Source organism: Dufourea novaeangliae, unplaced genomic scaffold (genome assembly GCF_001272555.1).
Source record: "Dufourea novaeangliae isolate 0120121106 unplaced genomic scaffold, ASM127255v1 scaffold56, whole genome shotgun sequence".
Lineage (NCBI taxonomy): Eukaryota > Metazoa > Arthropoda > Insecta > Hymenoptera > Halictidae > Dufourea > Dufourea novaeangliae.
This window is the reverse complement of record NW_015373942.1, coordinates 6,746,534-6,772,923: the sequence shown is the minus strand read 5'-3', so window position 1 is coordinate 6,772,923 and position 26,390 is coordinate 6,746,534. Positions and strand designations below refer to the sequence as shown.

The 26,390-nt window shown below is 44.9% G+C and overlaps 1 protein-coding gene across 1 annotated transcript in view; it reads right to left on the bottom strand.

Moving 5' to 3' along the window:
* LOC107185886 (homeobox protein SIX3) overlaps positions 1-20,069 on the bottom strand; it is a 46,639-nt gene extending 26,570 nt beyond the window's left edge. The window contains exon 1 of the mRNA XM_015573660.1: positions 19,426-20,069. Coding sequence (XP_015429146.1) covers positions 19,426-20,069 — 644 coding nt within the window. The remainder of the gene's footprint in view (positions 1-19,425) is intronic.
* Between the last annotated feature and the right edge of the window lie 6,321 nt (positions 20,070-26,390).

Here is a 26,390-nt window from a genome sequence, read left to right as displayed (position 1 = left end):
GAAAGGATCTTCGAGACGGTGGGGTACACCCGATAACGAGCCACTCGATCGATCGATCGTGCCGTAAACGTTACATAATGTCGTCTGTCCGTAACAGTGAGCTGGATAAAAGAAAAAACGAAGAATAAAAACAGCCAGCCAGATGCAAAGGTTCAGCGAGTCGGTTAATTAATGGCGCGTAATTCCTATCACGGTTTTAATAGATATCGCACGCAACGGTAACAGCGTTTAGAAGCTAGCTGTCGACGATCGGCGAGACATTAATCAAACAAGTTTTCCACCGGCGAAATTATAAAGCCGGTCTCCACTATCGTGTGGGCTCCCGCGGCCAGGATATAAATCGCCGATATCATCTGTGCAATTAGAAGTCCGATAATTTCCCAGATACGGGCGGACTTTTTTTTTCCTCCTACCGTAGAGGTAAGCGGCACGAGATCGGTTAATATCGCGAACGTCGTCGTTCCAATTTCGCCTGAAACACGGCTGGTTTAATTGCCCTGAAAGTTTTCGCGTGAGAAATTTATGATTACGGGTACCGCGCTGTTGTAGATCGTTTCCAGTGCTCCTGTTGCTCGCGGATCGGTTCCTCGTTGACAATCGGTGGCACCACCCAGCGAGATGCTGCGCGTCCCCGCTATTAGCGGTCACGCAGGGCGGGGCAGGAGGGGATGGAGAACAATCGAACGCCCCGGGTCAAGAGCAACACGAGGAACCCCGTGAATTTATCGTAATTTTATGTATGGCACAATCAAGTGGCCTCGGTGGCGGATAAAAAGGAAGGTGAAAAACCGAGTGATTTACTGCCTTTTAAGAGCGCGGGGGCTCGAACGGAGACGGGCCACGGAGGCGAGGGCGCGATTCAACGCGCGTTGAAAGTGATACCGCTCGAAGCTGCTTTTAAAATAGACGTCATTTATAACGTCGCGTCGGTGAAAACACGGCGAGATCTCTTTCGTTATTTACGCGACGAGCGGTTCGTCTGCTCGGAAAAGCGAATCGAGGTCTGAATTTGAAGTTTCGATAAATTGTGTCAGGATAGTGAAGAAAAAATGGCTAATTAAGATTTATGTATTTAGAGTTAGATCGTATTTGAGGAAGTTGTTATATGTTAATCCTACTTTGTGGTAAAATGAAAATTGATTAACTTAATTTTATTGTAGATATTTAGTAAATAATAGTAATCTAACAATTTTCTTATTAGAATACAAATTGTTATTGAAAATACATATGTTGTGATAGAATGATTATGTATTTCATTAAATGATTATTAAATTATAATTAAAATTATCATTAGTCTAGTCTTTTAAAGTAGAACTTTTGCACTGACCCAGTAATTTCTTAAAAATTGTTTAGTTCGGATCATGCCAGAGCAATTCAGTTTATTATTAAGGTACAGCTTAACGGAAATAATGTTTAACCAGCTGTTACACTGAAAACAGTACCTACTGTCAATCGATGATAACTCACCGGTGTATGAATATTTTTTCTGACACTATATATTAACAACGGTCACTGCTGATCCATGATACGATAAATGTGGCAATTGACAATTAACGCTATGGTATAGAATTTCATACGATAGTGTCTTTAATAATGGATCTATTAAGCGATCTAAACGATAGATTAACTGTTCTCTAGGTAACTCAGGAACATAGTACACATTGGATAAACTTCACGCAGGGGATAAGTCTATAAACCTATCACGATAGATATTTATGGTGCAACAGAAAAAAAAAGAACGAAGTTATAAAAGTCGCGTACTGAACGTTCCCTTTCGTACTTTATAACAGAAAGGCAGTTACTTGTGAAGATTTGTGTCAGTATACAATCGTCACTGCATATATCACAGTTCTTTCTTTATGACAGTGCATTGTCGCTGCGAGCATAAAGTATTTCGCCAAGATGCGCAAAATTCGGTGTTTGTAAATAGATATTAAATCGTAAAATTCTTGTGGCATTGATGCTGTGAATGACATTGCATCACGACATCTAGAAGATTAATCTATCATTGTCTCGATTAAAAACTTATGTGGTTGGAAAAAGAGCGATTTCATAGAAATTTAAAGATTGTATGTCAAAAAAATTCAAACCTTACATACCTACATACAGGGTGTCCCCAAAACTGTGGTACAATTGGCCGGGTAATGATTCTATAAGAAGAAATAAGTCGAAAAAAAAGAATAAATTTGTTTCGTTTGAGGTTCCGTTTTCGAGAAAATCGAATTTTAAAATTACTCGGAAACGCGTGTATTCATGATAGTAAGTAGAAACGGAATGCAATGAACAGACGCGCTCGCCAAGTTCTGTTCAATTGCACGCATAACCAGCAGATATCCAAATTGTATTATCTCGAAAACAAAGCTTCTAACGAAAAAATGTTGTTCTTTTTTTTCGGTTTATTCTCACGAGTAGAATCACCACCCGGCCGGATGTATCACGATTTCGAGGAGACTCTATAATTTCACGACTTATTGTGTTAGCAGTCCGACCCCCATCTTATGTCACTTACAATTTCGAAGCTACTCCAGTCTTACCAAAAAAACATTAAATTCCGTTGACTCCAAATATCATGCTTGAAATTTCCAATCAATCAAGATCTAATCTCACATCTAATCCAAAAGATCAAGCTATCACTTAATCACGCGCTGACCCAACAATTCCCCATGTACCCTTAAAAAAAAAACGCAACAATTGATGACCACTTTACCCACCCGTCAGCTTTGCAACGGAAAAGTATCATAGCTATCGCGTTACAGCGAAAGGCAGAGGGCGAAGCCTCAAGGACCCGGTGCATTCGAGTTCGATTTTTATCACGGAAACGCGAGGTGAACTAAAACGCTTCGGGGGTGTCGTGTACTACAGCTCGTCGTCCCTGAATGCAGATCGTCCGGTTGGCTTCGCCCAACGATCGGAAACGATGGTCGTGGTTCTTCGCAACGGCGAGGCTGGTGCAAAGACCTGGCACACTTTGTAACCTCATATACCGTGTCGAATTGACACGCGAGGCGTAGGGTATCGCGTCGTAGCCGGGCGACGATAATCTGGGAAACACCGAGTCCGGTATTATACTTTATAATAGAACCGCGAGCGAACGGAGGGGACGAGGAAAGAAATAGAAGGAGAGAAACGATGCAAGGCGTTGGAGGAAAAAGAAGAAAAAAAGGGAACGAAACGAGGGAATCGACGCCGACATTCAATTTTCTTGCTGCGCCAGGGCCCCGGCAATGTTGGGCGAGAAAAAGTGTACTCTCAAGAGGGGAGCGGTTCCGTCGACGGAAAAAGTCGTCCTGGTGCCGGGTCGAAGGCTCTTTTATGCCACGCGAGCTGTACGATCGACGCGTAATGAAGACGTATTATTTAATGTACGTGTCTCGCCTCGACTCCGTGGTTCTCTGCGAAGCCCCGACCATATTGTGTGTGTGTATGTGCTTCACACCAACGTAATCGTCGAATTTATCGCGCGTGGTATTCTGGGCTGGAAATTTCACGAGAACCTACGATATACAACACATTTTTCATCTCTCTAATGCTTCACGGTTACCGCTCGATTTCGATGCGTTCTTCGCTGGAAGCGTGGCCGTGCTAAGGAGGATTAAAGATTCATCGAACGACGCGGCGTCCTATAATTCTACACGGAAGGAGGGGCGAGGTAACGTAATCATTCCGTCGATGTTTTATTCCGCGGTTTTACACGAGCTTCACGTCCCGGCCAGTTCGTTGCGCGGAGATTATAAACGTTGGACCATCGCGGAAGCGAACGGTTCGGTCGCGACAGATCGAGAGAACATCCGGAAGCATTAGTAGATGGCTTTCGTTCACAGAAATGCTTCCCCTATGTTCGATTCGATACGATTTTCATTCGAGTCTCCACATCGAGTCGTCGGACGAGGGCGACGGTGACAAAAAGAAAGTCACGACAGCAGCGGCGCGGTGAAGTGTGAAAAGGAGAAAAACAAAACACACTCACCGATGGGGGGAGGAGAGAAGACCATCGTCGAATCGAGTGTCACTTGTCTTCTTCGGGGCGCATCGAGCGTCCCCCCAGGGGCACTCGTCGAGTGCATTCGCCAAGGGGAGATAGAACCGGTCAAATCGATACAGTGTTTTGTTTTAAGTGACGTTAAAAGGGTCGGACGAGACAAAACATAACGTGGGGGTGGGGTGACCGTCCTCCCACCCGTTTGCCATCGGTGACGGAATTCCTTTTACGATAGATTTCCTTATCGATGAGCTATTGTCCTTCTCCGACCACGTTTCCATTCATAGTACAAATGATTTCAACATCCGCTGTACGAGTCAAGGAAAACCGCTGCATTGTTTACCTACACACAGTCGTCTCGCCAACCCCTTTTATTTCACTGAACCACGCGTAGAGACTTTGTCGATTCGGTGAACAGGTTTCGGTTCTGTTTTTCCCTTCCGTTGCCGCGAAAATACATACACGGTGGAATTAAGTACGTATGTAGGAACTCGTCCATATAAAATATGCACTCGAGGGACCGAGAGCGTGGGGGTTGGTGGTGGTGACATTGTCTATCATGCTGGACCAGAAAACGCGCGCAATTTACCGCCTCTTTTGTATGCGTGGGGGCTGGCGATCAGATAATACCGTTGATAATTTTTTCCATTTACAAACGTTACAAAACAAATGCTTTTGCCTTCGGTGCTCCGGTCGGCCGTACGGTCGATCAAAGCATTGTGACGAGGAAACACGAATTCCTGGTCTGGAAACGAGTGTTTTAACAACCCTCTCCGCCCCCTTTCCACCCCCTCCATCTCTCTCGCCCGTGCGCACGGACCCCCCGGAGCACAAGCCACGGTCTCTCAAAATCTATTTTCATCGTCGGACAGATGTAACTTCGCTCTCTCGTGGCAGCGACGCGTGCATCGATCGTCAGATGTCTCTCCAGTGGCCCTCCGCGCGTCCCTCCCAACCCCACGTTCTCTCTCTTCAATCTGCAGTCAATTGTTTCCAGCTAAACTGTTTGCCTTTCAGTCGGCACCCTTTTGCCGCACGGCGCCGTCTATTTGCTCCGTTTAATGTGCCGCGCTTTCGAGACTCGCCGAATTTTCCAACTAGACAGAGAGAGGAAAAAAGGAGGGGGGGAGAATCGTATACTGTCGCTGTCCTTTTCCAGGAAGGGGCGTCACGAAGGGCGGCGAAAGGTTTCCGCGGGGATGAAAAGGTACTCGTACCGCGGATCGTGAATTCTCGGGAATATGTGGTGAAATTATGTCGAATGTTTGGATTAATGACGGCTTATGGTATGGGCAAGATTTCTTATGGGAGTGTTGTAGAGATTCGTAGGAAAGTGTTTAATATTACAACTTTCGAAGGAAGTCTCAATGTAAAAATACAGACTCCTTTCGATTATTGTCTGGCTTGTTCGACACGATAATCGAGAGAAGTCCGTGAATGTAAAATTATCTAATTATACCGTGATTCTTTATACACTTAACAATTTGAATCCTCTGTATCAGCTAAAGAATATAATTTTGAGGTTTTACAAGATTAAGAATAATATTGTCGTAGCGATGTTTACGGTGCCTGAGAGTAGCTAAACAAATATCAGCCCATCAGCTCCAACCAGATTCCTAATTACTGATGCAAGTGCAAACAGACAAGTCCAAAATCAACAATATCCTCCTATATTTCGAAAAAAGTGTGGTCATCAAGGATATATGCAAGAATATTCGTTTTCGATTTATCCTATACCAAGCAAACTTGTGCACAAAAAAAATGAATTTTCAATACCGCCGTGTTGTGATCATTTCTCAGGGGCTAGTATAGGGCATTGAAGACGCCAGAGGACTGGTTCCAACGGTGTTTGTTAGTAATTAGTTTTTTAGCGTCGTGGGGAACGAGGGACTTGTAATTACGAATATAAGTTCCAGGTCTGGTGTTCTAGCCGAGGACGATGAAATTAAGACGGCACCGCGATAGGTTTTCAATTCGAAAACAATTAATCACCACCGCCTCCCGCGCTCGTTCGTGCCTTATCCAGTAACGGCTTAATTATAAAACAATCACGCTCCGTCTCGAGGCACCGGTACACGTAAAAGGCGATCGGGAACGCGAACGAGGCCCTCTCTCGCTGGAATATGTGCTAAATCATCTGCTGGTCGTTTGTTGGCAGGTACCGGGGCCGCCTCCTGGTGTAACTATCAGCCGTGGGGCAGAGAAACGAGAGACGATGCCTTCGATACACCGACGATATAATCCGCTCTCGTTTCTCCTCGATCCAGACTCGAACGGACACGCGGCGGAAAGGTGAATGCCTCTGGGTTCGTTATTTTCACTAAATGATACCGACTAGATTTTAATTACGTCAGAATGTACCAGAAACTATTGCATATCCTCCAGTCATTTTTGTTCCTACAGACAAACGATGAAATACAGCAGCTCGACGATTAAAGTTCTTTCTTCCCGTAATCGTAACTTGATGAACTAAAATTCTGAATTTGTAATATTTTCTAGTGCGTCTGTTATGAGCACGGTGTATTTCGTGATAGGCTAGACATTAGAAAATAACGCGAGTAATACTACATCGAAATGTTACTCGGAATTTGGGAAGCTGATACAGCATTTCTTGCGTAAAGCAATTTGAAAGTTCCGTAACCTAAAACTGTAGCCTAAAGTAAATCTTCTTCCTAGACTAGGATACTCTATCTCTCCGAATCTAAGCTCCTGACCTAACAGAAAATAAGCCAAACCCCATCATCGGCCACAAATTTCCAGTTTCCTCGAAGTAAAACTACACAGGCAATCGTTGAAAGTCCCGCCCCCCCCCTCCCCACGACTGTTCTCTGCGGCGCAGAGTTAAGTTTCAAATCCCGGAGTCAAGCCTCAGAGTTTTCCCGCCCGGCAGAAAACCGAATAACGATCGGTACGCATCGATTCCCGTAAACCTATCCCTGAAGAGCCATTCTACCGCGACGGTATTCCGAAAGACGCCAAGAGATCGAATCCTACGAGTTCATCGATCTATCCGATCTCCTCCGGTAACCAAAGTCGCCCCCCTCTTTGGTCCTTTATACGTTGCAACCATCCAACGCGACAACGCACGGGGGAACCGCACGACGAAATCGTATTTCGTTCGAAAAATTCTGAAAAATCTTGCCGCTGATCCTCCAGTTCCCCTAGGAAGGTGGATCCACCAGTGATCAGGATGATCGATATCTCCTGAGAGGTCTCCCCTGGCTTTCCTTCGGCTGTTCCTCCGCGTCGGTCTTCCTACGCGGCCGTCTTCATTCATGCTCGAGGAATTCCTTCTGTTTACGAGTTCCTGAAGATCCTGACCTCCCCCTCCCTCTCTCTCTCTCTCTCTCTCTCCCTCTGACCGCTAACCGTCTCGTGGTCAGATTGTCAGCCGCTTAATTAACCGTGAAACGAGCGAGGGGTAGCCGGACACCATAGACGAGACCGCACGATGGCAGGACATTCGATACACCCCCGAACTCTCCTGCCGGGTGTGAGAGAGAGAACCTCGAACGAAAGAAGAGGGATCGAGAGAAATCGGCGGAACGAAGCAGGAGAGCGGAGGCTACCTCTATACAAGGTAGTCCTTGGAGAGCAACGTTAGGTAGGTTGCTCGAACCAGGTAACCGGACACCCTGATCACGGACCGTTGGAACTCTATATCACAGGTGGTAGTGGCTACGTACGAAGGTCCTCTGACTGTCAAAGATGCTCTTTTTTTTTTCTCTCTCTCTCTCTGTCTCTCGTCTCTCGTTCATTTCTGAGAAGCGCTTCTGTGTATCGTTACGGTAATAGACCGTTTAGGGAGGATGGTATACAGGCTTTCGTTACATTCGACCGGTTCGATCTCGGGGAGTTTGAATTTTAGCGGAGAATCGGGTGTCGTTCGGAAAGGGTGGGAGGAACCAATGATCTCTATCCCGAGCGTCGCAGAACCAAGTTTCCTAGTTGGCGACCGACTCCGTAGCTGCTGCCGGTGACGTTAATTGATTTGTAGTTCAATTGATTAGCGTAATACCGGTCTCGACTCCGTTTCTATTTGTCGGGACAACGTTCCCGGAGATCGAACCGTGTTCCGTCGTTGCGATAGGAGAGGACAAGCGAAACGGACATAGTTCGATAATTTCGAGGAAGTTTGCTCGTCGTGTTTCGATATCGTTAATTATCCGACGTGGGGGCGGCTGTTGCTGTTGGACGCGTGTAACGAGCAGTGTCAGGTGATCGAGAAGCTCGTTTCAGGAGGATCGGTTGGCGGTAGTGGAGGTCAGCCAATACGAGGTATCCCTTGCCTCGGTACCCTTTGCTTATAGGTACCTTAATATCATGCGATACCATGTCGGTGATTCATTGCTCGTTACGTGATTCCTCGACACCTGCCTAGGTGTCCAACCGGCTTGTCAAAGAATCATTCGCCATACTGCCCCTCCTCTCCCCCAGGCGCAACCGACAGGGAAAAGTCAACGAACTGTGTGATCGGCCCCACGATGTTTTGATTTTCAATTCGATTCACCGGGGAATTTTGTACAGTAATCCATCGATAAGTATTTGAAGGCCCCTCAACACTGACAATTAAATATTTCATAAACTGATGGCCATATGTGGCTGAAACAAATGTGATTGGCCTTAGAGTTCCAAGCTCTATCACAGTGCGAAACTTCATGAAAAAGTCAGCGTTACACCTTTCGACTTCTTCTTGTTAGGGCCGAGGAGCCTTCAAACATTTATCGTGGATGTACTGTATTTCATTTCGCATCGGAGAATTCTGCGACTTTCCGTCGATATAGTATCTTTTATATCGAGAATATTTTAATGTACGTGATTTCAAATAGGTAGTATAGGTAGTATAAATTAGTTGTGTCCTGTCTAATTTGTTGGAGTAACAGATTCATGAAATTAATTCCAACTGGCTTCCACCGCGAATGATAGAAATTAAGAAAGAGGAAATCACTGAATATATAAAGATTCCGCAAGTTCGCAATTAATGACGTAGCTGTCCCATTTCTGATTCCTCCCAATCTGTATGCGAAGGAGACATGATCCGACAAATTAGATAAGTGGTGTCGATAGCCAAAAAAATTCAGGTCTTCGACGCGACTACGCTTCGTTATATTTCATTTCCAGGCCCAGGAACAAAAGCGGTGTCGAGAGAGAGGTGTATCGGTTACCTCACGAGCCCCTTTCGCGTACCTCGAGCACTCTTTTCAACGCCTTCCACAAGGTTCCTCCCTCCCGTCGAAATCTCTTCTTTCACAATTCCTCTCGGTTTTCTTTTTTCCTTCACTCCGAGAGTCTTTCTTCGTTCGTAACGCGTCGTCCTCCTCCTCCTTCTCATTCGAACTCCTTGGCTCACCGCCTGGACGTTCCTTCTTTTCACCGCGCATAATACGCTCCTTTAGCCCCCTAATGAGCGGCAATTACGGTGTCTCTTGGAAAGAGAGCGAGCACGCCCTCCGTGAACCGGGCGGTCATTTGTTCCTCCCGTGGAACAAAACAAAGAGAGGCTGGAAGTAGCGGGGGCCCGAACCAGCGCGTGAGTATACGGCGCGGGCTGGTAACGCCGTTCCTTGAATGAATCGATGAGGTCGCGCGTGTGATCATCATCCTGGCGCCCCCAGGGGAAACGCGACGGTGATCGAAGGCGTGAGCGATCCGGATGAACGATCCGTCCATCAAACGGACAGGCGGAGTAGGCGAAACGACGCCGGCTCCCGGCTCCGAGGAGCTCTCGTACCTGGAACTTCATTGTTCGAGTCCACCGTTTCAAGACGGGAATCGAAAGAAGGTGCGTGTAACGCGGAGTAATTGAATTAGCCTCGTTTATTCGACTAGACGGCGAGTGTGTAAGTTTTACCCGGACCGATCGCGATTTAGTGGAGTATGCATGGAAATACGAATATTCAAACTTAATTGTTCAGATATAATTGGTACAATCCGGCATTTGTGGACAAATTATTACGGGAATGGTGTTTTCTGCAGGGAAAGTGGAGTCTGCCCGTTCGAATGATATCACATAACGCACCCCTGGGACAAAAGTGTCACAGGTCGGAAATATGTAATTTTTCGGGAGGGTAAAGAAATTCATTCATTACGTAGCATTTTGGAATATTAAACAAAGTGACACTAGTACCGTCTTACTTGATGTATTGGATTTCATGACATTTTTCTGGATTGTGGACCCACACTTCCGCTCAGAAGTATTGAAACACTTACCGAATATTGCAATGAATGTTACAAGGCATAATGAAATTTTTTAATGTCTCAAGTAAATATTTTTTAGGGGGATATTAAAACTCGATTTACAGCATTTATGCTGCTATGAAATACGTCGTCTTAAGTACACAATTTTTACAAAACATCACATTGCCTTCATACGCACCAGGTGTCCTAATACTTGTGAGCGGTAGTATATGTATTAAAAGATATTTTATGTAATAAACCTGAAAAAATTGAAAACTTTTTATTTGCGGCACTTTTGTCGCTGGGTTGCGATGTATATGTATGCGTCCAAGGAATCGTCGCCATAACATAATGTTTATCCAAATAAACATTAGGTCAAACAGTTCAAATTTAATTATTGAACAAGTTCTATAAAAGTGATCAGCATCATGGACTAAGCATCTTCTACAGTAAGCATTTAGTTTCGAAATGCTCTTAAAGGGTTAAGAGCGATTTCTCAATGAGCCATCGAAGGTCGACCGTCTTCGTCGACGAATCATCGGTTCAAGTAGAGTTAACCTTCGCGTAAACGTCAATGCGTCAGGCGCTCGGAGTGCATTCGCGGTTTAATATTAGCCATTCAATTCAAATCACAATTAAACCGTCACGCGACCGAATTATTTATATCCAAGTGGAGGGGGATCGATAATTCGGTATTATTTTCGTCTCGATTGACCATGCCACGGATACGAAAAACGTTTCTTCTCTCAGTGGGTTTTCCACGCTCTATATCGCCGGATAACACGGACATACGAGTATCAAAACGATTGTCGAGTAGCTTCGTGTTCTTTGAAAACGATCCTCTCGGCCAGCCACCCGCGGTATAGGTGTCGGTCACGAAACGACGAAGATCGTCGATGAGAGAAGCGTCGAAACTCGTTTTCTGGAAAGGACAAAGGGCCTCTGGAACGGTGGCTGAGGCATTAACTGCTCGATGCCCCCACGGTGAGGAGAGGGGGCTTGACCATATACACCTACACGGAACGCGAGAAATTGCCGGATGCACATCACCGAACGATTCCGTGTTCGAATCAATATCACCGTACGAATTAGTTGCTTGCGGTCCAATATCTCACCCTAATATTTCGGCCCCTCCTGAGCACACACTCGGCCCCGTTTCCATCCGACCGTTCTGTTGCACCATCCTCGAGGGGAACCCCTGTGGCGACGGCGTGAAAACAGTCGCCCGAAGACGTGTCGATTCTCTCTTGGCGAAACAAAAACCGAGCGTCGCGGAAACAAGTGACAACGCGACACGTCAATTACCCGTTTCTATGATTTCTTTCCCGGTTCTGGCTACACGGTCCACCTAATTGCGGGCCAATATGTCGGTTGGAGGAAGCTGACTATGAGGGGTTGAAAGGTCTGAGGTTGATGTTTCGTCGTGTGGAAAAGTTTGAGTTATTGTTACTGGGAGTAACGATGAAATGAATATTGTCTCTATATTGTATCAACGGGTATGCATTTTGAAAAGGTAAATAGTATAACAAAAACATATCTGTTAAAATAAAGACAGTGGACGATGGACTTTTTCTTCCTCGAGCCAATTTCATACCCAGACCTCGATGCGTTTAGCAGCAGTTCATCCTCGAAGGTTCTTTCGCCCGTGCATATCAAGCGAAGAAATCGACGGGAAGGCGTCAAATGAGTGGATCGTAACAAGAAATCGAGAAGGCGTTCGGACAGCAAAACCGACAGTGTACGATCGGCGTGAATCTTTAACGAGTCCTGTCAAGCGGACGAGAACCGTGACAATTAAACCGCGTCGCCTAATGTGACCGCGTCTCGGCTGCCATTGTAATTATAAGACGGGTGTTTTCGTGAGCTGAGGTGGAGAGGGGGGGAGGGATCTCTTATTAATTCGCCGTTTTTCCTACGGTCTCGTTTCACCGTGGCCCGTGTATACACGAAATTCTTCGTGATTCGGACCGGCCGTGCCACCGTCGACCATCAATCACGTTACGTCGTGACAGGCTTTGACAAAAAGCTGCCACGCGAATTCCCGTGGCCACCCCGAGCGACCTGGCGGTAATACCCGGAGTTCGTATATTTTTTCTTTCTTCTACTTCTTCTTCCACTGCTTCCTGAATATCGTTCAGAATGTCGAAATACGGAATCATTAGTAACAACCGACCGTGCCACGATCCGCGATCCTCTCTTTCTCCTTGACTGCTGCCCCGGTAATCTATCACGAAGGGCTCGTGCGAGCAGGTGTCATGGCAGCTCGGACCCCGCTAATGATCCTGGACATCCAACGTGGAATTAATCATCAGCCTTTGTCTCAGCTCTCCCCCCACGAGTTTTTGCCCCGCGTCATACGCGACGCCGCGGCTTTTCGGACTTTGGGCCTCTCTCCTCTTGGCGAATCGCGTGCTCCTAGCCCGTTTGGTCATTATCGTCGTTAATTCGCCGGCCATAAATGACCGGCCGGTTTCGATAGCGGCTGACGGCCTCTAAACGATCCGACCGCGACAGGAAAGCGGCGGCCCAGACCACGGAGAGATTTGTCACGGAGAACGGTAATTACCCACCTATACACGGTTTCGTTGGATACACACCGTTCGGAATTGGATAATTGAAAAACGGCAAGAAGAGGAATAAGAAAGACCGCGGGGGAACTTGAAGCTTCCTTCGTGAGGATGTTTTCAATGCAACTTAGTGATGTTACAAAATGGGATAGACGACCGATCGATCGGACATCGGTTTTTGGTGTATTCGAGAACGACTAGGATCACTGCTAATTATCGATTCGTAATTATTAAACATTAAGGCAATGTTTGAAGGAATGATAATTACGACATTTGTGAGACGATTCTGATTCTAGTAAGATTGTACCAATTCTTGGTATGTGAATGATAGGAATACTACTGGAAGCTACTTGATAGAAGAATCATAAATAATGGAGAAACTAAGCAGAGGAAAATAAATAGAAGGCATACATTGTATTCGTGGAATTTAAAAGAAAAGGCTTCGATTATAATGTCAGTTGTCTGTTTCTCAATTGTAGAATAAGGTTAAGAGTCTTAGCTTAAGACCGAGGACCATTCGGAAACGTCGTATACATTAATGTTTCTTGAATCTTGTCAGATATTCAAGAATCGATCGTGTCAAAGGTTGAAAAGCGTTGACAGTTTTTCCGGCTCGAACGGTCGACGCTGTTCAAAACCGGAATTCTGTGCCGTTTCGTCAGACAGCTGTCGTCCAAACGGAGAAGGGCAGACCCCAAAGACACACCGGGGACAAGACGACGCATTTTCGCGACGCGGTAGAATTGCGCAACGCCGATGACATTCGCGTTTTCTATATTCCATTCTGCTTTGGGGTCATCAAGATAACGGAGGATGTGCATGGGAGTGATGCACGGCCATCGCTGCACCGGGCCAAGAGGCATACCTGGGATAATGAACGGAGCGGAGACGCGACTAGCTGGAGGAAACGTATTGTCGGTAAACACTCGAACGTTTTTAGTGGCTTATTAAAAATTACGGGTGAAACCCTTGCCCGATTACGAAAGCAAAATGACACTCTATTATAGATTACACCAAACTTCGTCATTATTTGACAATAGCTAATTAGATATTTAGACCGAATAGGATAAAAAATGTGGTAATCAAGACACAGATTGCAATGAATAATTTTAAAGTAGTCTGTAGAGGATTGGTGTTTAAATGGCGGCAGGGACGGCGTTAAACAATTATCCACGAGATGAAGTACGCGAGTGGAGGGGGATTGGTAACGATTTCTTCGCCCCGGCAAATCATGTCAATCGACGCGGTGAAGGAGAAAAAAAAAAGAAGAAGAAGGAAGGTGGAGACAAGCCGCAAAAAAAGGAAGGAAGGAACTGGCACCACCCCAGATCCCGATGGAACGGAACGAGACTCGAGGGGTGGAGTGAACGAGGTGGCAGCCAGACAGGATCTGCGTGGAAACGCAAACAGCGAGCGCGGCTCTCTAATACACCGGGGACTTTATCAAAATCTGGTAACTTCAGAAGCGAAGGCAACTGGGAAAGAGGAGTGAGAGAGGCTAAGCCACCCCCGAAAAGCCGGGCGTCGCGGAGGGTTGTTGAGGTGGTTATCCCCACTTCTCTGCCGTTCCCTACGGAAAGCCCCGCCACTCAGAGACCACGTTCCGCGTCTCCTTGGTCGTAACGCTCTTGGAAATTTGTATTCGAGTTACAAACGGGTTTGCACACCGGAGGAAGCCGGGTGGCTGGGCGTAAACTCTCGGGTGCCAACGATATCTTCGAACATCTTGGTTTCAACTTTCAAAGTGGATGCTCATTATCGCAAACTTATATGTTGGACTTGCAATTTGGGTTTCTTGAAAAGTCAACAGATTTTTTTGGAAATCGATAGCGAAGAGTTTTATTTACTGTCTTTAGAAACATTTCCTTCAGACTAGGAGAAAATTTATCATCTCATCATAACATTTACATTTATAGTAATTTCGAATATCATTCGATAGAATAGAATTAGCAATGAAAGTTTAAATTGAAACCTTTTGAACTTATCGCATAGATAGCGGCGTTTCAATAAAACAGTTAAAAATAATTATTTCTAAACGTAGCAACGAGAATTTTCAACCCGATAAAATGGAATTGTTATCCTTTATAAGTAACCTACACAACTGAGAAAAAAAACTGAATACTTTAAATAGTAAGTACCAAAAATGTCAAATAAATCATATGACTGTTCTAGTACGCTTACAGTAATCAGTAGGATGATACAAGCCGCGAACTAATATTGAACACCTCTTTCCATAAACTAGCCAACATAAAAAATTCAATTTCCATAAACATCCTCAGTCTATTTCCAACGACTTTAAAACAGTCGATTCTACCAAAGCTCAATATTACCCCCTAAACTCTGACATTCCTTTGACCTCGTCCGTTCGGAGGACTGTGTCTCTGTAATAAAGACAAACCAGAGTCAACTGAATACGTGCCCCTCTCCGCAGTCTGTCGCGCAAATTATGCGCCCGTGGTGATAGCCGCGGTTGCCGTGGCGAACTTTACGATCCGTAAGTTCCCGCAACGTAGCTTGCGCTCGCGCGCGTGATGTAGAACGTGACCGATTGCGCTCATATAGCGGAGAGTACACCTGCAAGGCAGAACGTAGAAACGTGTCCCAGGCTCGTCCTCCGTAATATATAACTGGAGGGTCCACATAGACACGAAACACGGACGTAATCGTTGGTCGCGCGAGCGAGCTAAACATACACACGCAGACGTAACCAGGGAAAGACGCACACGAGCACGTTCACGGGTCTCGGTGTAGAGATAGAGGTGCATGGGAAGTACGTGCGAGGCACGGAGATTGCTCCGGGGCTTTCGGGGTTGAGCATATTGAATAACTCGCTCGCTGGACCGCGAAAATATACCGCGAGGCTGCCAGTGTGCGGATTCCCCCCCCCCCCCCCCCCTCCCTCCCCCCGAGAGCAAAATGACGACTATGCGATGGAAGAGACTCATCCTGTGTATTACCTCCGTGCCCACGAAGGAAGGGGGTTGAAAATGCATCGCGAAGGGAATTACGTTGCGTTTAGAACCGCGGGCGACAAAGGGACGGATTTTTGTTTGATGGGAATAGAACAGGGACCATGACTCGATGACTCGTATTGGTGAACTGTTAATAGGGGAAAAAAGAGTTAACCATCTCGAGAACACGTATTGGTACTTGATACCGCAAGTGAATATAGCGTTGATAATTTACAGAAATTTATTAAGAATACTGAACGTTGCGGGAATTGATTTTTAATTGTTCGTACCGTACCTGAAATTATTTAGTCGACGTATTTTCATTTTTTATGTGACTGTAGGGGTTTCTCTCCGGAAGGTTAGGTTGACGTGTGTATTCAACTTATATTGCGATAAAAAATTACCTTTGTTATAAATTAAGATCTACCAAGAACATAGTTTTGGTATCAACAAGAAGAATTGAATTATAGATTAAAATAGACCATGGGGGTTAATTCTCGGAAATTTCTAAACTATGCAGCATCATATTTTCTATCTATGTTTCTTATCACTTCCAATCAGAAAATATTATATTCAAAGGTGTTAACGTCGAAATGTCGATGGTTGAGCGACAACGAAAGAAGCTGCCGGTGGTAACAATGGTACCTATCCATATTGTATGAACGCCCGGTTCGATACGTGAATCGATATTTTTGAGAGAACGGAGAAAAGCTTTTCGGTCCACGTCGTGGCAGAATGTACATAAGGGACGAGGAGGAGGAGGATTCGTCCGGGGATTCGCAGGATTACGTGCAGGAAAATGTGGCTCGAGGCCAGAAACGGAATGTCGTTACGCCGGGTAACGATAGGTACGGGCACGGCCATTGTTGGATAACCTGACTAGAATACACAGCTCTTGTATCGACGGAAATGTAAAGAGAATTGGTCATTTGAGTATCTCGAATATCTTTGCAAATCCGTGACGAATCGGGGACCTCTTCCTGTCTCCGTGGTCCTGTGACTTGTCTAATGTTAGTATTGTTCTACTCTGTCAGAGCTGAAGATAACGCAGAACATGATTTACAGTAACGCAATTAATAATTATGATGGTGTCATGAAAGTAGTGCAAGACGTGTATTTTTCATTTGGAAAATTCTTTCGTAATATTGAAATATAAATCCCTGTGTCATAAAATAAGAGAAAAATCCAATTTTTTAAATTCTTTTTACTCTACACAACTTTCATAATCACAGTCATAATTATTGTCCGTAGGCCAAAGTGACTAACTCCGTTTTTTGATTTTTTTTAAATTTTAGTACCGAACCACTAAACCACATATTAGAAATAGCTAAAATAATAATTTGTTACTTCTCTAAGGTTTCGATTTTTCGGAATTAAACTTTAGAGTTATAAAGGAAAATATTCGATTTTTGAAAAGTGTCTGAAATTTTCTATTTTATTGTCAAGAAATTGTATTATCAACGTATAAAGACTTGGACGAATACTATACACTGTACCGAAGTGAATATCGCGACATTGTAAAGATTCCTCCTTTATTTTAACGCGAAACGGACAATCCTAGTGGTGAGTACGGGCATCACAAGCCTGAAACGTGTAATCTTTTTCCCGTTGCGCGGCCTCATCAAGATCAATTAGACCAGTATAGTCGGACGATCCTCGGTCGTTAACGATATATCAATTACAGCATAGACGTTGTAAGTAATAACTATTAATGACTTCATTCGGAGCACAATAATTACAGATGTCCGTGCGCGCTACGAACAATCTAGGTTTGGAACAATTCCAAGCTCGAAGGATTACACAAGCTCCGAAAAATATCCGCGACACGATGCACGGGTAAAATGATCTTTCACCTTGAAACAAATTCCATACAAAACGTTTTCCAAACGAAAGAGCGAATTTCAAGCTTTTCAAAGTGTACCATGGATGCAGTCAATAAACCCAACCCCCTGTATTTTATGCGTCATCCGGCGATCCCTCATCCCCAAACTTTTATTTCCCATTATCAGAGTTAAAAGAGTCTGCGTATAAAAGCCACAATCCTGGCTGTCAGTTTAAAAACCAATATCATTATCATTATTCGGCGACTAAACCCGAACGCAATAACTTTCACGGAGTTTCAAAACACGGCGTATAAAACTCGTTTTATAACGCTCGACGAAGCTCTTTACACAGTATGAACATACATGTGGGAGACGAGCGAGACCCGAATTTCACGAATTTCCGAGCGGTCGGTTGTTGCGCTCGGAAAATTTTCCCCCCAGTGTGTCCTTGCCACGGTGAATCATACGCGTAAAATCACACGCGGTCGAAGCCGCGATGAGAGAAAGAGAGCGATATTCGTTCGAAATATTCGGGCGTCGGTTTTCCCAGGGCTCGTAAATCAAAAAAGGAATTCTCGGGGTCCCAGTATTCTCGGGATGGGCCATCCTCGACGTGTCCAGGGAAGTGAGATATCGTGGCCGCGGGGAAAAACCCACCACGAAGTTTCCCCCCTCGCGACGGTAAGGGAAATAATGCCCCGGCGCTATTCGCCCCGGCGACAAATGGCCGAACAATGCCGCCACCAGACGTTACCTGAGATTGGAACCGCTTGGAATCGGGACGACAGGTGGTGGTACCACCCGGTTTTTCTATGATCAACGCCCGTGCGACGACCCCTTAATGACGACCAGTTGTGACTAATCGAGGGTGGAGCGCGGATTATCACTTTCCTTTCTTTTATTCTAACGTTCACGGGCTGAGAGTGTTTTGAAAATAACAACACTTCTTACTTTGCAATTCGTTAAGTTTTTTTGACTGGGCATCTTCTATTTTCCTATCTAGATTATTCTTCTATCCGAGTTGAATCGCTTTTGAGCGGTTCGTTTTAAATTATCGCGATAGAAATCGGTGTTCTAGCCGTTTGAGTTTACAAACGACTCGATGAGAATTATTACCGACGCAGAAGATATACAAAAGGGATATTCGTATATAGGATAGGGTAAAGTTCGTTCAATATCCCGGTATGAACGGAGATGATACGAAATTGACTGGGACGACAGTTTAGACTCGACTCCGGGGCAGGACTCGCCTATGCAGACGTATATATATCCGCGGAACGAGGGCGGAGGAAAGGCATCGGGACGAAATACAATTTGAAAGACGTAATTCGAAAATCGTTGTTCGCCCGACGGCAGCGACCCTCCGTCGGACGTCAAAATGAAATTACGCGACCCTCCGCGGCGTAGACCTTGGGGCAGGCACAAAGGCTCGTTTGCCGAGGATACAGGCACAACAATCTGACTAAAGGGACCTAAACCACTAATCGTTTCGCGATTAACTTCCATTAAATGCTACTTAATGAACGAAACTTTCGTGTCTTCCGACGAGTCGCGGCTACTTTAAAAAAACTACCGGAAATGAATACCGATATTCATCGTCATGTTCAGCTTGTAAAGTAATACGAAAATACCACAAAAAAAATTACAACCTAGCAGCTTAAAGTAACCTACACGTTAACAATCAAATCTTCCAAACAGATTTTTGTCTTAATAATTTCATTAATTTCTATGTACACTATGTAAATAATTGTAATTCAGTCTATTATTCTAATCAGTTTCTAAAAAAGTCCTGCAGTATTTCTTTAAGACGAAGAAACTACCGAGGATTCCGTGCAACGATCTTATTCCATCTCGCCCAGACAATTGTCATCCAAGCTCTGGTCCCAAATGTTCATCTGATCACGAAACAATAAGTATCACGGACGAACCTGTTTTTCGCAGCAGCAGCGCGGTCCCGTTGCCTCCTGTTCTTGAACCAATTCCCAACCTGCGTAGGCGTGAGTCCCGTGGCGGCCGCGAGTTCCCTCTTCTTCCCGGGGTTCGGATAAGGATCCTGCAGGTACCACTCTCTCAACAACGATCTGGTCCTCTCTTTGAAGCAATGGGTCTTCTGCTCGCCGTCCCAGATCGTCCTGGGCAATGGGAATTTCTTGCGAACCCTGTACTTGTCCACTGGGCCGAGGGGCCTGCCGCGAAGTTTTTCGGCCTCCTGATAGTGCGCCTCCAGCCACATCGCCTGTAGCTTACCGTGGGAGTCCTTGGTGAACTTGTGCCTCTCCAAAATGGCGTACAGCTCGCGATAATGCCCCGAGTGAAACGCAACGATTGCCCTTGCCCTGAGGACAGCCTCGCTCTGATTCAGCTCCTGGATGTTCGGATGTGCGACCGGCAGGCTCCAGAGGAACCTGGCCAGTCTCTCGATATCGCCGCTCTCCTCCAGGGTCTCGCACACGGTGGCCACTTGGTTCACCGTGAACGACAACGTCGGTAACGCAAAAACCGGAGCAGGCACGATCGGTCCGTTCGCGGTAGGCGCTGTCGCACCGGTTCCCGCTGGTGCTACGGCTGACATCTCTGCTCGTTCCCACCTTCGATCCTCCCGATCACAAGCCACTTGACTATCCGCACTGTGTCTCGAACAAACTCGACTGTCTGACCCCCGGAACGTCGATATCACCCAGGTGGTCGGGCTCAGGATACTCTCCGACTCGATTTGTGCTTGCTTTTCGCACTTCTCATTATGCTACGATCTGCGGATCCATTACTCAACTGGTTTCATTCGATCACTGGACTAGTATATACATACGGAAACTCACTTCACGGAAAAGACACTAGAATGTACTTGTTGAAACCGATCACTCTGAGCCCTTCTCTCGTATGTCACCAGTTTTTAGCCACGATAAAACTCTGTATACAGTGTACAAAATTGTCCCCTTTGCCGTTCCGATTTCGACTGAACACAACCGATTCGGCCCGACGACGACGAAGGTCTGATAACCACGTTCTAGATGGCACTGAACGATCCGTTTGCTGAACTATCGTTGATTGACAATTTCACTTGGTAGTAACCCGGTGCGCTCTCTGTTCCCGTATTGTGTGGCGGCGTGTCTCACCCCCGACGCAACTGTCAACCGACTCCCGACGCAGGTAACGTTCTCCAGGTAGATATCCTCGGGGTCACCGGCAAGAGACGTACGCACGCTGACGTGTTTCTCCTCCTCGGCCGTGGGGATATCACGCGAGGCCGCTGTTGCCTGGATCGTATCGGATAGCAAACTGGTTTCGTTTACAAGCCGGCATCTCGGCACCGGCCCTACCCAGCATGATACGTTTGTACGCGCCCGTTGCAACCGGGTAGTCCCGCCGGCTCTTCGGGCGACCTAACTCTGCCTCCTTCTCTGTCGCTCCCTCTCCCTCGCACCCTCGTCCTTTCTCCATGGTTGTGCCCGCAGCCAGGACAGTAGGCTGGTCGGCCGGAGCGAGACAGCGATATTGGAGCTCGAGGGGGGCCAATGTAGAGGCCACGCCTACCAGCCAGAGCGGGATTGGCCGGATCCCATCCACGTAGCCATGGTAACCTTTCTTCGTCCTTCCGTGCACCGCTGTCCGTGTCACGTTTGTGTCGGTTTAATTATCCCTACCACGTGCTAGCCCAGCACCACCGATCGTACCCCACCTACTGACATTTCCCCCCACCCCACCCAACTCCAACCCACGTTGCTCCCACCGTTCGTTCTTCACCCCTCGCACGGGACCCCCACTCCAACCCGATGTTCTCGTTGCTCCCGCCACGTCCATCTCTCACGCCCCCTCTTCTCGCGGGCAAAGATAGAGAGAACACGATCGATCCCGCGAGCGAAAAGTGGGACGGAGAGTGTCGATGGTGGGGAAACAGCGAGGACGGGGTGAACGGGCATGATCCCCACGTTCAACTGCTGCCGTTCCTGCTGCCGTTCCTCCCCACCCTCCCGTACCTTCTGTTGCTCCTGCTGCCGTGATCTCTCGACGGAACTGCTTTCCAACAAGACCCGCCGCTCCGCGCTCTCGTTGATACATACACACCGGGCCCAGCCAAGGTCCGCCGGTTTTTCGGCTATACGTTTGCCATCGGGGGCCGTGCGATGCCATTTTCGGGATCACTACGCTACTTTTTCACGGGTATCGTTCTGATGGATTCCGCCGGTTGTATCGCGTTTTTGGGGATTTGTTACCGCGTCGTTTTTCTTTTATCTCTCTGTTTTGGATTTGGATTTACTCGTCGCTGCCATGGGATTACGGTTTTTTCCAGAGGGTATTGAACCACCAGAGTATGTAGGGTATCCCTGCTGATAATTGAAGCTATCGACACAATGATCGATCATTGTAAAAATTTGAAAAACATGGACTTTTTATAAGGACACGTCTATTGAATAGTTTCTGTCGATCAATAGATTGTTGTTGCATACAAAAAAAAAAGTGAAGTATTTTTTATCGAAGGATGTTGGGCTTCTGTATATAGATTTTTTGGATGTAACTTTCAATCCTGAAATTTGATGGTGTACTCACGCGATATCGCCAATACGAATAGAAGCCCTCTATTGACACGCGACTAGATTTCATTTCTCGTCAAGACGACAGGTACGCGTGTATCGAGAAGTTGAGGACGCGCGACGGCGCCGAAGGCATCTCCGTTTTATCGAGCGCCGCACAGCCACCGCAGGAGCTTCAGTCTCGTGATAAATATTCTGATTTGTAACTCTGACGTATCCAGGCCGAACCGTCGACTTGGTTGCTCAGAGATATATTCGACGTCGGGTCCTTTCACCCGAGGTTGCTTCTTCTTTTTCGACATGCTTCAAATGCAACCCCTTTAACTAACAAGTTCGCAGCTTTAAATGACTCGTTGGCAATTTAATTATTAATTTCTGCTTTTAATCATTCAGAATTTATAGATGAAGAATGATTGTAAGAACAATACAAATCAATGAAAAGTTCTCTATCTAAAAGAATAAACAGTTGAGTGACTCTTTAAAACCCTTTACAGGTTTACTATGATACCAAACCGATCGGTTAAAGAATTGATTTCATAAAGCAATCATATCTTCTGCACCCTTCTATACTTTAAAATTCACAAAATGCAAGAAATATTATTCATAAGTTAATTTACTGGTTATTCAACCACCATGGAGCTTATCTATCTTTACCATAAAATAATAATGTCCTGTTTCGCCAATCAATGCCACTTCTTGAATTCTGATATTTCAATTTTCTTAACGTCCCAGGAAGAAGATCGTTGTGGCCGCCTGCAAATATTTATTCACGATAAGTTTCTTAGTATCGCATCACCGGGGCTGCGAAATAGAAGGAAATATAATCTCGGGCCCGGTCGATGATGCCGTCAATTGCTCTCGTTCGGAATCGCTCGTTCCGTTATACGATCGGCAGCCGGCCGATTGGCCCTAGTTAAATCGGATTACAGGAAAGCGGGATTACGAGTTTTTAGAAAGACATCATTCTCGTTCAACGTTCTCGCCGCTCGTCCCTGGGTTTTTTCGGACGCGATCCGCCATCCATCCGTCAGCGTCACGTCGATCCATATACCGGCGATTACCTGATAGCCGCGCGAAAAAGGGGTTGGGGAAGGGGCTGCCCTATTTTAGATTTTCAATGAACCCCGTCACAAAATCGCCCGCCGTAATCTGGTGTCGCGACAATGGAGGTCTCGCAGTATTAGGACCCCGATAATGATGCGACTCTGTTACCGAAGTCTATCCAAATTTATGCCATTTTAACGCCTATCGGACGGTTTTTATTATACCATGTTCCACCATTTTTCTGTCGATATCGTTTTCCGCATGCGACCATATTTGTGGTAAGTGATTACTGTGGAAATAATCACTGTTCTCATATGATCAATGCAAATTTTATTATTACTTTTTGTTAATCTTCTACAATACCGTTGTTTTTAAACGATACTAAAAATTATTAAACATATAGGGTAGACGTCCCAATTACTACCACCTTAAGATTGTAGCGTAACTTCATTTAATCATTTTACGTGTTGTTTAACCTATAAATCGTCTCAGTTTAGAACACAATATTATGTAATATGTCTTGCATTTAAAAAAATAGTTCTATGTATTAAATATGTAGAAATAATTGCTAATTATGACAAAATTAGAATTGATTTACCGAAAACAACAGAAATATTCCATAAAAGAAGAACAAAATGAAAATAAAATTCTTTAGAATTATATACAGTAAAATATGATGAGTAATTCTAGTAATATAGTTTATTATTTTATGATTAATATTCTGGGAATGTCATCTCATTAAGAACACCATAGATATAAAATCAAAATTTCTATTTTAATATTCAATCATAAAAAATTCAACCGACTTCCTTGAAACGCTAATTTATGCGTGTCTCTCTACTATGCAGATATATTCCCTATGTTTTCAAAAGGATATTGTAAATCCTCACAATGGACGGAACACCGTATCTGATTATTTATTTGCGTATCTATTTACGGATCCATAACGGAACACCGGGTAATCAATAGGAGATAGTATTTTACAAGAGATTTACGACCGGATTGCAGTTCCTCGAGTTCTCGAACGGGGGTGTTGAGAATCAGGTGTAATGTTTCGGGAAGGTGATTCGTTCCAATCCGAAACACATGTTCCTCTGTCTCCGGGCCAGGCAGCCGGGGAACCATGGAAAGCTCGGAAGTGCGAAACCTTGGGATTTCCCAGGGGAATTCCCAAGGATACGTCGAGTAGGTACAGCAAAGACGAGACAATGGGGTACCAGCAGACCCCTGTTGAGACGAGTGACCGACCACCAAAATTGAAAGGTGGTAAATACTTATAGGGTCCAATTATCCACCGACTGGTGGCTTCATTCACCTCGTATACAATCCATGGGAACCGAGACTCCGTCGATCTTTTCGCATTGTTCGCGATCAAGATTACCTCTGTTTACCCTCGCCGGTAATCACTTTTATTCCTTGGAACGCTCTATTATCTGTTTATCGACAATTAAACAGATTACAACAAATTCTATATAATTTTTCACACATACACGAATTAAGAAACCAGGAGCCTCTGATAAGCGCAGAGGGTGTTTTAAGGTGTAGGTATAGCGCGATAGATCCCGCATGCTTTCTCCTAAATAAATTCCGTTAGGTTAATTTTTATGGTGTCTTAATACCTATACTTTATACATTCATATGTACGTATTATACATACACATACCTCACTACTGTAATTAATTTAATTTCGGTATTATTTCTTATTACTAGACTGCAGACGTTTATGCAAATGTAATATTTTACAAAAATAAGAGTCACAAAAAAATGAATTTCTGAAATGAAAAGGTTTACTCAGTCGAGCGTAAATCGACAATTTCATTTACTGACATTTACATGCCAGAAACGCATAAATATCCGCAATCTAGTTAGAATTAATGTACCTATGTAAGTAATTCATGCGTACGATTAATAATGCAGATAACATAGCTCTTTATATTTGCATATTTTTTCCTTAGGAATATGCTTACTGTAGAACGGCAACCGTGGACAATACGTTAACACCTTCTTAAAATCTTAACAACTTCCATGTGAAAAATTCCGTATAAAACCGTTGAGATTGTTGCTCGTAATTCCTCTTTACCACGAGCAGTTAATTCTAATCGGTTTACTTGGACAACAGGCCTCGCAATCGACTTGCGCAACCATTAAATCCTAATCGTGGCTGCTTGTTTACGACTACCAGGATCCTGTGTTTAACCGTACGTAGAACACGAACGCGGATATTAATAAACCGTGCTGGTGGCCGACGGAATATCGATAAACCTTTCAGATGGACGTCACGATACCGAAAAGTTGTCGATAAATGGCGCGATATACCGACACTCGCGTACAGACACCGAAGTCACAGGAAAAATCATCCCCCCGATCCCATCGGCGATTACACCGCGGCCGTTAACGATACCGACAGTTATGTGTAAACTAATGTAAAATCGCAGTGAATTCTTCAATGAAACCTTAACCAGTCTTTGGCACTTGTAATTAGTCGACGCATGTAATGGATAAATTCTCCTCTGATTGGGCGTATTAGGTGCTGTGCGCGTGTTTGCGGTGTCGCACTGGTGATGGCAAATTAAGTGGTTCGATATAATACGATAACTGATGCACAATTGATGGCGGACGGCCCTTTTGGACAATCTTGATAAATCGACTAGCCACATGGAAGTGACAGTAAAATTCTGTTGAAAGAAGAAGTGTCTTGTTTTTTTTAAACGAACTTTGGAGCTATAGGGAGAGAACTATATTGTAGAACATATTATAGAATTCATTAATTTTTTTGGTCTATAATAGAAATTATTGTAGTATTCGAAAATACATTTAGAAGGGATAATGCACGGGGGTCCAAATAAATTCACGGCCTCCAAACTGTCCGCCTTCCGATGGTCAATGTAAAATGAACACAATGTTTGTTCTTGAAGAATTAATAATTAAGGTAATTACTGAATGAAAAATGTGATATATAGGCAATAGACACAGTGCAATAAACGTGTTATTAAGTGTATAGGTAGAGTATCCTCAACTCAATAAGTTTCCACGAAGATTTTAAATAAACCAAATCATTCAATTACAAAGTTCACCTGGGGTCAACGTCGTTTTTCGAAGCTAATTCTTTATAAGGTTTCACCCCTTCGCCAGAATACGTAACGATGTTATAGTAATTACAAATTTCATTCTCGTTTACTAAGAAACAGGCGGACGATAAACGCGTTTAGCGATGTACGGTCACGCGGGACGGACGGATGACGAATTACATTGCACGCGGAATATAATAGAATAACGCGGGCGGAATGTCTCGCAGATTAAATGTCGCGATAACGACAGGT